This window comes from Trachemys scripta, chromosome 19 (genome assembly GCF_013100865.1).
Source record: "Trachemys scripta elegans isolate TJP31775 chromosome 19, CAS_Tse_1.0, whole genome shotgun sequence".
NCBI classification, from domain to species: domain Eukaryota; kingdom Metazoa; phylum Chordata; order Testudines; family Emydidae; genus Trachemys; species Trachemys scripta.
Window position 1 is genome coordinate 1,695,399 of NC_048316.1, and position 11,317 is coordinate 1,706,715.

An 11,317-nucleotide genomic window follows, 5' to 3' on the forward strand; every position below is an offset into this window, starting at 1 on the left:
CTACGTCCTGCGCTCTTCGGGCCGGCACCGCGCTGCGCCCTGCGCCCCCGCCCGCCCCGGCCGGCACCGCGCTGCGCCCTGCGCCCCCGCCTCCCCCCGGCCGGCACCGCGCTGCGCCCTGCGCTCTCAGGCCGGCACTGCGCTGCGCCCTGCGTCCTGGGCCTCTCCGGCCCGGCACCGCGTTGAGCCCTATGCCTCTCCGGCCCCGCACTGCGCTGCGCCCTGCGCCCTACGTCCTGAGCCTCTCCGGAACCGCGCGGCGCTGCGCTCTGTGCTGCCCGGGCCAGGCGCCGACTAACCTGTCGCTTCCCCACGCAGAGCTCGCGCTATTCCAAGCTAGAGAAGGCGGATATTCTGGAGATGACCGTGCAGTTCCTCAAGGAGATCCCCGCCCCCTGCCCCCCCGTCCCAGGTGAGTGCTGCCTCCTCCCAGCCCAGACACCTGCTCGCAGCCGGGCCCAGGCCGGCGACAGGGCCAGCCCTTCCTCAAATCGCTCAGTCCGGGGAATCCCCTCCCTCCCCAGGAACCCCCAGCCAGACCACGTGTTCCTCCTACTCCCTGGAGTCCCCCTTCCTTTATCCATTGCCAAGTATCTGACTTTATTCACCTGCGGCTGCAGCCCCCGGCCCCTCTCCGTGCCAGGGCATGCTCCCCTTGCAGCCGCTGGGACTGGGCCCAGGGGGCAGTCCGGGCCTCTCCCTGCCATGGGCTGGCCAAGCCCCCCTGCCAAGGCAGCCCTGACTCCGCGGCTGAGCACTGACTCGCTGTCTCTCTCCTCCAGACCCCGCCGAGAGTTACCGGGAAGGATACCGAGCCTGCCTGTCCCGCCTCACCAGCCTGCTGGCAAAGTCCCACCTCCTGGGCAGAGACTCGTGCAGCCACCTCCTGGAGCACCTGCAAAGGACCAGCGCTGAGCCCAACAGCTGCCAGGACTGCAGCAGCCCCACGGACTCATGCCCAGCCTGGTGGAGGGCAATGCCAGCCAGCCCGGCCAGGGGGCTGCGGGAGATCTCACCCCCTCGCCCCCAAGCTGCAAATCCAGGCATCTGGAGGCCCTGGTAGAGCAGCGGACTCTGCACATCTCTGCCTGTACATAGGGGAGCCCAGCTATTTATTTGTACATTGATCGCCCTCTTCCTTTCCAGTGTAAATACCATAGACAGCCCCTGCCAGAGCCCCGCCGGGGCCTGGGCAGCTCAGCACGTGGTCCCTGTGCGGGTGACAAGGCAGCGGGGTGAAGTGGAACCTGGTAAACCCAAAGGGGTGTCTCCTGGGCCTGTGAACTGCACACTGCTTGGCCAGAGGCCGACTGGCCCTTGCTATGGAGTCACTAGAGTTTCATATGCGGGAGACACTTTATATTTTCATACAAATAAAATGCTCTGACTGAAGCACCCTGGCCTGTGTGGTGGTGTGGTGCCTGGGCATGAGCTAGCCGTGTCGCGCTCTGCATTGCAGGCCGGGTGGGGGACCCATGCAGGGGACAGCCCGAGGCCTAGGTCCTAAGTTGCCCTTAGTGCCTGTGGAGGCTCCTGACATCCAGGTGTGATCAGCGTGGAGGGGAGCAGGGCTGGAGTGGCCATGGGGAGCGTGTCGCTGCTGGCGCAGCAAATCCCCTGCTGTGAGGATGGACAATCCCTGGTACTAAGCTAAGTGGGATGAAGCGTGGGCACCTGTCCCGTTCTGGGTCCGGCGAGTGGATGGCTCCCCACATGCACCAATCATCACTGAGCCGCGGCACCAGCAAGGGATGACAGGGCTGCCCTCCTCCACTGACACTTCTGCCACGGTATCGCTGTGCGGTATCCTGGTCAGGACACTAGTCTGGGCCTAGTGCCTGTCTGGGGTGGATGCACATGCCCTCTGGCTAGAGGATGGGTCTAGTGATGGTTCGTAGAGGTGGAAGGTTGCATGGGGATGTTCCTCCTGGGACCGAAACAGCCACCTGGGGATGGGGGCAGCTAGCATCATACTCAGCACTTTCCATCTTCAGAGCACGGTACAGTCTGAATCTGCTGGCCAGGGCCTAGTAGTCCTGCTCCTCTGCAAATGGGGCCACCACTGGCCACTAGAAGTTCTCTGTCCGATTAGAACAGAGGAGGGGGAGTACTTAACAGGGAAGTTACAAGGGAAGTCGGCATTGCTGGGAATCCCTCTGCCTCGCTGCTGACCCCCTCTGACACAGGGGCCGCTGTGGTCCAGCAGCTTGTATTGGGGCTAGAAGTCAGGTGCCCTGGGATGGCAGCTTGGCTTTGCCACTGGCTCAGTGCATGACTATATCCAAGACACTGAAACCTGCTGGTGGTGGGGGCCCAGCACTGTTGACAATCAGCCCCTTGTTTAGGTCACTTGAGGCACCTGAGTTTGAAAATGTTGGCATTTATCTGACTCAGTTTCCCCAGCTGTAAATTGTGGCTGATAATACTCACCTTTAAGTGCTTTGGATGCAAGCCTGCCTCTTCCCCCCAGTGCACATTATTATCACACTGTTAAAGTCCAATTTCCCAGCTCTAAGGTTACTTGTAGATATTATTTTTTTCTGAATCAGAACTCGCAAGGTTTTCTCTTTTATAATCAAAAACTGGCCTGGCCATTTCAGGTGGAACACTGCCTGCCTGAACCGTTTGTCTATTCATCGGGTTCCCATGCTGGTTTTGTGGGTTCACGAATGGGAGTTTTAGCCCTTTTGGAGTCCAGGAGCCTCGAAAGGTAGCAGGGATGGCTGCTTAGCTTTGGGGTGGGTTGGAAATGCTAATTAATTTCAATCAGATTAAAAGTCCCAGCATTTCTGTGGTCCCAGAAATGTATTCTTTTCTTTGGAAGACTATTCCTAGCCTGTCCTAGTACAGATGTGTAAAGTCAGTCCTGCCAACCTGTTTCCAGCCTGTTCTCGAAAGGAGACGGCATCAAACACCAGCAGCATCCGGCTACCTGCACGAATGTGTCTGTGCGGCTTCTGCCCCTCAGTCCAGCTTCAGCCCAGGCGTCATGCTAATTACTTCAACATGCTGCAGCACAAACTCTCTCCCTGATGCAATGCTCTGGCATCTCCCCTGTTGTTCAGCTACTAAGGTCGTGTCTGGTCTTGTCCCTAACCTTGCAGATTGGCAAACCGGAACCTTTTTCAGGCCTTGAATTTGCCTCCTGGGGGACCCTTGCAAATACATGGCCATGGCAGGGCAGGGGAGTGGCAGTGGCACAAACCTGTTCTACTTGCTATGAGGAGATGGACCACCCCTTCCTTTGGGGAGCGAGGCCCTCGGTATGCAAGCACTTCCAGCTAGACAGGCCTGGAGGTGGCAGACACTTGCAGATCTCTTTATGAGAGGAAGTAGATTGGTACAAACCAGACAAACAACCTGCCCTAGTAGGCTGGGCCCAAGGGCAGAGGGGGAGGGAATCTGAAAGTTACACCAAGCCCTTGAGTTTCTGGAGAGTGAGTCAAATTCTGTCCAGGCCTGAGAAGTTTTTAGTCCCTCCCATAACCAGGCACCCACCTAAAATGCAGAAGAGCTGATCTCAAATGCTGTGGGTTTCTACACTGGGGCACAGCAGAGTCCTCACACCTGGGACTGCACATGGTGCAAGGGACCTGAGCTGCAGACCCCACAACCCACCACGTCATTCCTCCTCTTTCTCATTACAGACCCATCACCTCCTCCTCTCCCACGTGAGGGGAAATGACTCCGAAAACTCTTGGCCAACACTCTCCTTCAGGCAGCGTGGAGCTGAGATGGGGCACCCCACATTGCATGCACTGGCCAGAGTTCTGACATCGACCGCCTGCACCTCTCTGCTCACACGTACACATTGCCTCTGTCTCTGCCCACAACGGCAGGCGGCAGGCGCAGTAGCTGTGTCTCTATCAGTGCCGCGCAGCAGCACTGGAGCCACGTGATCCTAGGGGAGGTTAATGGCCATTCGCTCTCCCCACATTGCCTTGCCCAACTCCCGGCTTCCATGTAACGCTCACCCATGTAGCTTGTGGGCAGGAGGTGCAACAGCTGCATGTCAGGATGCAAACATTTCCCCTCTCTGTGCTGCTCCCATCCATACTGCAGAACCAGCCTGTGGGTCAGTATCTTCATGAGCTCTTGCACATAACCCAGCTACCAGCTCAGGCTCTCCAGGCGCAAGGGGTGGGTGAAGGAAGCAAGTAATGTCCGGACTCTCAGGTGTCTCGGAGAGGTTGTAACGGTGTGTGGGGAAGGACGGCCTTGTGCTTAAGGCACTGGACAGGGATGTGTCTTCAGTCCCTTTGTGAACCTAGCCAAGTGCCACACATCTAGTCAAGCACCCCCTCTTGGCATCTTACCAGGCTGCTGTGAGGGCACCCATCTTACTGGATCTTGTGGGCTTTAAGCCTCTGGAGTCTGAACCGAGTCCAGGCAGGGTCCCTGGGTGCAGAGTTCCTCCTGGGTTCAACGGCCTAGCTCCTGTTCCTACTGCTGACCCTCAGCTCCCCTCGTGGCTGAAACAGCCTTCCTCAGATCTCCGGCAGGCAGGTGTTCTGGGTCCACAGGGTAACCAACAGCCTCCACACAGGGTTCCACAACATCGCTGCTCTTTCTTTAAGGACATAAGAAATACACTGATCTACGTCCTCTGGGCATTGAGATGCTTCCGTTTCCTCACTACCCTGCAGCATTTTGTAGATTGGCGTCTTCTGAGATGTCCAGGACCTTCTGCTGCAGCTCATGGCTTGAGTTCTGAGCCAGGGAACCTCTTTCTCCTTTTAGGGCAGTTCACTTTCTCTGAGCTTGGTTGGTTCCAATAAGGCTAAATCCAACCCCTGTTCCATCTCGTTCTCTCCAGCCCAAAGCTTCCTGTATCTGTCTGTGAGTCCCTTGAGTTTATAGTCCCACCATCAACACCTGGTTTCTTTGTCCTGCTGCTGTTAATTCCCCCCCCCCAATTCTAACCCTCCCTCTACAGTCAAGCTGGAGGAAGTGGCTTTTCCCAGCTTCAGCCAACGTCCTTAGTATACCTATTGACCTGTCAGAGAATAGTCATTACGTCTAACTATGCTCCATTATCTAGTCTGGGAGAAACATACTTTCAGGCTTGTCAGCAATGGTGGATACATCTAGACATAGAGGCATTTTATGTTACATTAGTTTTCATAAGGACAACTGCACAATATCTTAAGTTGTACAGACAGATTCCCCAGATCATCACACCAAATCACTCCACCACCCTGGGACTCAGTTCCTCACCTGTCAAATGGGATGTCAGAGGGTGACACTGGCCCTTTAAAAGGGAAGAGGCCAGTGCACCTGTGACTGGTCAGCTGACCCCTCCAATCGAGCTTAAAAGAGGGCATTTGGGCTGTAGGGTGAGGAGTTTAGCAGGGCAAGAGGTGTTGGTGGGCAGGAGAGTTAGACAGCAATGGGTGAGTGCTGTGGAGAATTGCTTGGGAGAAAGAGACTGGAGATGTAGAAGAGGGAGCTGAGGTTGGATGGGGTCTGAAACTGAGCTGCTGGTGAGAACTGACTGATGTTGGGGTCCTCTGCTGAGTGGAAGGTTCAACCTGTGGCCCTGGACAAAAGGTTGGGGGAAGCTGAGCCTTGAAGCAAGAGGCTGTCTCTGGAGGGCTGCGCTCTGAGCAGCGGGAGGAGTCTCAGACAGGGTGGTCTGGGGAATGGAACAGAGGGGGGGGCCCCTCTTTTGGGGGGGGGAGTGTGGTAAGAGTCAGGAGAGTGGTCACTCTCTGGTGGGCAGCCTGGAGTGTGAGGCCCTGGATCGGTGTAAAAGGGAGGGGGATCACAGTGCTGCTATTAACTGTTGGATAGGAGACCTGGAGGTGTTGTCTCTGAAGAGAGGAACTGTTGTACCTTGTATGTTCAGTGTGGGCTTGTCAAGAGTGGTGTTACCACAAAGGTGTGGGGAGCTGGCATATGTGAATAAACTATGCCCAGAGATAAGACATTATATTGGAGACTGAGATGCTGCCCCTTAATGGGCAAACAAGGGGAAACTGAGGCAGGTGGTCCTGTGATGTCAAGGCTTGCTGCAGGAGAGCACCCCAGGCAGGGCATTTGCACACAGCAATAAGGATCCTCCCACCCTTAGTGTGGCTGGTGTATTCTGAGTGCAAGCTGTCTGGGGAAGGCTGTACAGCACTCTGCACTGCAGGGGCCAGATCTCACCTGGAACCTCTAGGTGCTACTGGGATAAATAGCAAACATATGAGCCCCAGATGTGACAGGAACTCAAGGAATCTGCCTTCCTATGGACCATCTGTGGGTGACTCTCCTGCTGTCTATGGGCTGAGTGTCTTGCTGCAGGGAAATGCCTGTCACAGGCAGGCTAGGCTGCAGGGCACTGGGCAAGGTTGTGCATTGCACCATGCAGGGGGCTGGAACTGGCACTAGCCTCCGAGGGGGCTCTTGCTACCACTGCCCTTCCCACTTGGCAGTGGCACCGGTGCTGTGTTGTGGCTCAGAGGGAAAGGCCTGGTGCGAACACAGCAAGCTGGAGGGAGAAAAGCTAGAAGCAGGATGAATAAGGCAGCACAGCACCCCAGGGAAGGTGCCAGGAGAAAAGGCACATCTTCTCAAGGCCCTCCCCATCATGGCCCCTTGCTCTGAGTTACTGTCCCTGAATATGCACCAAGGGTCTGATTATTATTTTTTTTCCTCTGAGGTGTGAACATGTGCAGCTCCCTTTGGCTCCAAGTAGCATTAAAGGTGCTCAGGGCTTCTGAAAAATCAAACCCTAACCATCTCCCCAAGCTGGGCCCACTTGGTCTGGGCTCAGTGCAGGTGCTATCAAATAAAAGCCAGTAAAAGGGCTTTTGCATTTGGCTGGGCTCTGCAATGAGAGGAGTTGATCTCTTTGAGAGGAGAGTGTTTATTCCATTTAAATGCAGGGCACCATGGTGAAGGCTAGAATAGCTACTCTCCATGCAGACTGACCCTGGCTGGCCAAGTATCATTTCATGTGGGATGATGTTATCCGGCTTTAGAGCATTCACATCCTAGAAATGGATCTTGGCAGAGCTTGAGAAAGTGACCTAGACACAGAGGAGAATTCCCCTATGGGTATCTCTGAATTTGCTTGCTCACTAGACAGTCAGGTATTTGAACAGCTGATTGGAAATGCAGAGAGAGATCCTTCTCCTGTAGGCTGCTGTCAGCCACTCCCAACAATGAATTGTGCGATACAATCTGCCTGCTTGAAGATGGGCGATGCAGAGCCTCTTTAGACTGAGTTCTGACTGATTTGCTCCTGGCCAGTAAATAACATAGGCGCTTATGTAGCCATGATTGGGGGGGCGGGGGGGGGAATCCAGCCCACACAGCTGGTTGTTGCTTCCTTACTGATGCGCTGCAAAGTCCTCGTTCAGTCCCAGACCTGGGAGCCAGCACACTGGAGTTCTAACCCCAGCTCGGACACTGACTTCCCTCTCTGGTGTTGGCATCACTTACTGGCTCTGCTTCAGTAAAAGGAGAATGAGACTTGCCTACCTCCCAGCAGTGTTGTGGGTGTTGGTTAATGTTTGTAAAGTGTTTTGAAGCAAAAAATGCTACCTAGTGTTAGAGGCCACAGCCCACTTGCCAGACACAGGTAAATGGTTCTAATGTGAATTAGCACTTGGTTAAGAATTTATCATTCTCAGAAGCTTTGAGTGTTCTCCGATCATTTTATTTCTTTACCCTTAAGAAGGATTGCTGCTCATTGCCATTTACAAGTAGAAAGCTTGTCCTACTGTCAAGATGCCCTGGGGTGATTCAAGAGCATGAATACCAACCTCAGGGCAGACTGCTAAGAACCAGGGCACAACCCCCAAATTAGTGGTAAGTTCTGTACTTAGATTTCACCAACCAATTATCAAGTGTAAACTCTTCAGGCTCCCAAACAGCCTAACCATGAGTCACAGACAGTGCCCTTAGGTACTCCCGTCTGTCTTGCCACCTGGGCTAATCTTACCTGTGTGATAGAAAGTCCCTTACATCAAGGCTTACAGCAATAATTCAGGTTACTCCCAGTCTCAAAGCACTAGTCACTTACCCCAGGTCAATTGCACTTTAGAGCTCACACCAAAGAGACTGCTTTTAGTTTATCATCGGATTCTCTATCAGGATTTATTATATAGGAAAAGGAAACAGTTATTTACAGGGTTAAAGCAGGTAAACCTGGAGAAACACAATCTTCTCTTTCCAAAAGAAATAGAAGCATCTCTAATAAGCAAGTATCAGAGGGGTAGCAGTGTTAGTCTGAATCTGTAAAAAGCAACAGAGGGTCCTGGGGCACCTTTAAGACTAACACAAGTATTGGGAGCATAAGCTTTTGTGGGTAAGAACCTCACTTCTTCAGATGCAAGGCAAGAAGTGAGGTTCTTACCCACAAAAGCTTATGCTCCCAATACTTCTGTTAGTCTTAAAGGTGCCCCAGGACCCTCTGTTGCTTTCTAATAAGCAAGTTCTTTATGGCTAACCCAGGCCAAGAACTGGGGGACTCTTGCTTATGCTGCTTCGTCCTTGCCCCCCCCCAGAGCCCAAGCAGCATGAAGATCCAGTTCCTCCTTGTGATGGGTTTTTATTCCCTCTTCCCACCCCCTTCTGCTTTGCGCTGCCAACTCTGCTGACGGGCAGAATTCACTTGCAAGATTCATCTTCATGTGGGGGAGGGAGGAAGTAAACAATTAAGTCTCTTGTCCTCTTTAATTTTCCACTCTAGTCCACGTGGTGCCATGGGCCTGTCTGGTCAGGCTGGACATAACAGCTTCAGCATTTCGCACTAGTTAATGTCTCTCTCCTGTCTGATTTACACAGTTACAAAGCGAATCTCGGATATTACCTTACAACATGGGATACCAATGTTACCAGTGAGATTAACGCAGGCAGCAACGCACAAGCATTCCATAAAGTCTAAACCCATTCTTATCATTCTAACACCTACTTTAAAAATGCTACCCCACAGGTGAGCCAGACTGATTCCAGCCAGGTATTTGTCAGGGTTCCCCTGAAGCAGGGCTTGGCATGAGCTGGCACCTGGTTTGCTAGCATCACAACTACCACTCTGAGCAGGCTGGTGGAGATTCAGGGCCTACAAAGGTAGTCTCCCTCTACTCAACATTGGTGAGGCCTCATCTGGACTACTGTGTCCAGTTTTAGGCCCCACACTACAAGAAGGAGGTGGGAAAAAATAGAGTCCAGAGGAGGGCAACAAAAATGATTAGGGGGCTGGAGCATATGACTTATGAGGAGAGGCTGAGGGAACTGGGATTTAGTCTGTAGAAGAGAAGAATGAGGGGCAATTTGATAGCTGCTTTCCCCTACCTGAAAGGGGGTTCCAAAGAGGATGGATCTAGACTGTTCTCAGTGGTAGCAGATGACAGAACAAGAAGTAATGGTCTCAAGTTGCTGTGGGAGAGATTTAGGTTGGATATTAGGAAAAACTTTTTCACTAGGAGGGTGGTGAAGCACTGGAATGGGTTACCTAGGGAGGTGGTGGAATCTCCTTCCTCAGAGATTTTTAAGGTCAGGCTTGACAAAGCCCTGGCTGGGATGATTTAGTTGGTGTTGGTCCTGCTTTGAGCAGGAAGTTAGACTAGATACCTCCTGAGGTCCCTTCCAACCCTGAGATTCTCTGATTCTAACATGAACACTCACAATGGTGTCAATGATCCCAAGTGCAGTAGTGGAGTGCAAGGTTTTCTAGGTTTGCAGGAATTCAGGAGTCACCCAGTCACTTCATGCATGGCCACTGCTCCCTGCATCTATCTCTTCCTCTTCAGGTTACATCCTCTCCCACCACATCCATCCCAGGTCCTGCACCAGACCATCTTCCTGCCAGTTGGGACAGGCTGGCCAGAGCCCGTTGTACTCTAGATCAGCAAGCAGTCTCATAGCACAGTGATGCTAAATTTGTCCTCACTGTCCCAAGGTTTCTTCCTCAGAAACGCCAGGCTCTGCCAGCCCAGGAGTGAACAACTAAACCCTCAAATCTGAAATGGTCGGAGGAGCACAGCTGTCCTGTGCTAGCTTGCCATCTGTACAGCTCCCTGTATGTTATTGTTTCTAGGGCAGGTGACTGACCTACTTTCCTGTGAGCAGCCTTGGGGGGAGAAGGATGGAACAGGGAACATGCCAATCATTCCCTCTGTACAGATTTTCACCTGTAAATTCCAAGTGCCCCTGCCCCCTAAAAAGGATGACCAGAGCACTGGGAACCCCCATCCTTTAGTTCCCATTCACTAACCACTGGGAAAATCTGAGCACCTACCGGAGTAACTGCATCAACTACAGCTTAACTTAATGATGGGTTGTTCTCATCACTTCCACCCATTCCTGAAAACCAGGACCTGTTGCAAAGCCATTGCTCAACCTAAGACAAACAGGAGGGGGAGGGAGGGGAAGAGAGAAGCCTGCCAGGAGAAAGTTAACACCTCTGTGTTTTACCAGCTTGAACTCTGGTTCCTTGTCTGTTCAGAGTGTCTGTGTCTTAGCCTTGTCTACACAGGAGAAATTCTGCAAAAAATTCCCACGGTTGCCAGCGTTGGTGGTAGCGATCTTGGAGGCCTTAGTGCAGGCAGGACACTAGCTGTTGCTGCCCATGTAAATGCCATGCTCAGGATCTCTTCAATTTGAGCCTGACGTTCCCGGGGGCTGGGTATGCAAAACTCCAGCTGACTCTGAGGACCTGCAGGTAGGTGCTCGGCACCTTTGAAAGCCAGGCCTCGTTGTGGACACCTGCTGAGCCAGGGGAGAAATGGGGGGAAACTTTAGCCCATCTTCCCTAGGCCTGACAGTGCTTCTGTTGCTGCTCTGGGAGCTGCATCATTTCTGACAATGAAACACTAGTGGCGGTTTAGACTCATTAGCCAAAAGGTTTTGTTCAGTGCAGGGTGTTTCTGCAGACAATGGAAACTCTTAATTAACAATGAGACACGGCAGGGAGAGGCCACCGCTGGAGGCCTTGGGTGGCATTACAAGGCATGGAGCTGAAGGCCAAGTAACTTTCATCAGCCGAGCACAAAAGACCACTTACTCTCCAGAAATGGGGAGTGCCACCTCCTCTGCTGATACAAAGCCCCTGAGGAGAGAGGTCAGCTCCAGCCGTGTGCTGGGTGTCGCAGGCATGTCTGCCGTGGTTGTGACATCGCTGACAACTAAGCCCGGAGTCACCTGTGTGTCTGGAATGCTGCCAGTTGTTTGGAGCAAGGCCACAAAGCCCATTTATTCTGCCAGCCCAAGAGCCCTATAGAATCATAGAATCTCAGGGTTGGAAGGGACCGCAGGGGGTCCTCTAATCCAACCCCCTGCTCAAAGCAGGACCAATCCCCAACTAAATCCATACAGCAGGCCAGTG

The 11,317-nt window shown here is 53.1% G+C and overlaps 1 protein-coding gene across 1 annotated transcript in view; it reads left to right on the forward strand.

Annotated features, from left to right (window-relative positions):
• Nucleotides 1–1,344, forward strand: part of HES2 (hes family bHLH transcription factor 2) — a 2,324-nt gene extending 980 nt beyond the window's left edge. The window contains exons 3-4 of the mRNA XM_034753648.1: nt 319–412; nt 783–1,344. Of these exons, the coding sequence (XP_034609539.1) occupies nt 319–412; nt 783–1,063 (375 nt within the window). The 3' untranslated portion in view covers nt 1,064–1,344. The remainder of the gene's footprint in view (nt 1–318; nt 413–782) is intronic.
• The last annotated feature ends 9,973 nt before the right edge of the window (nt 1,345–11,317 follow it).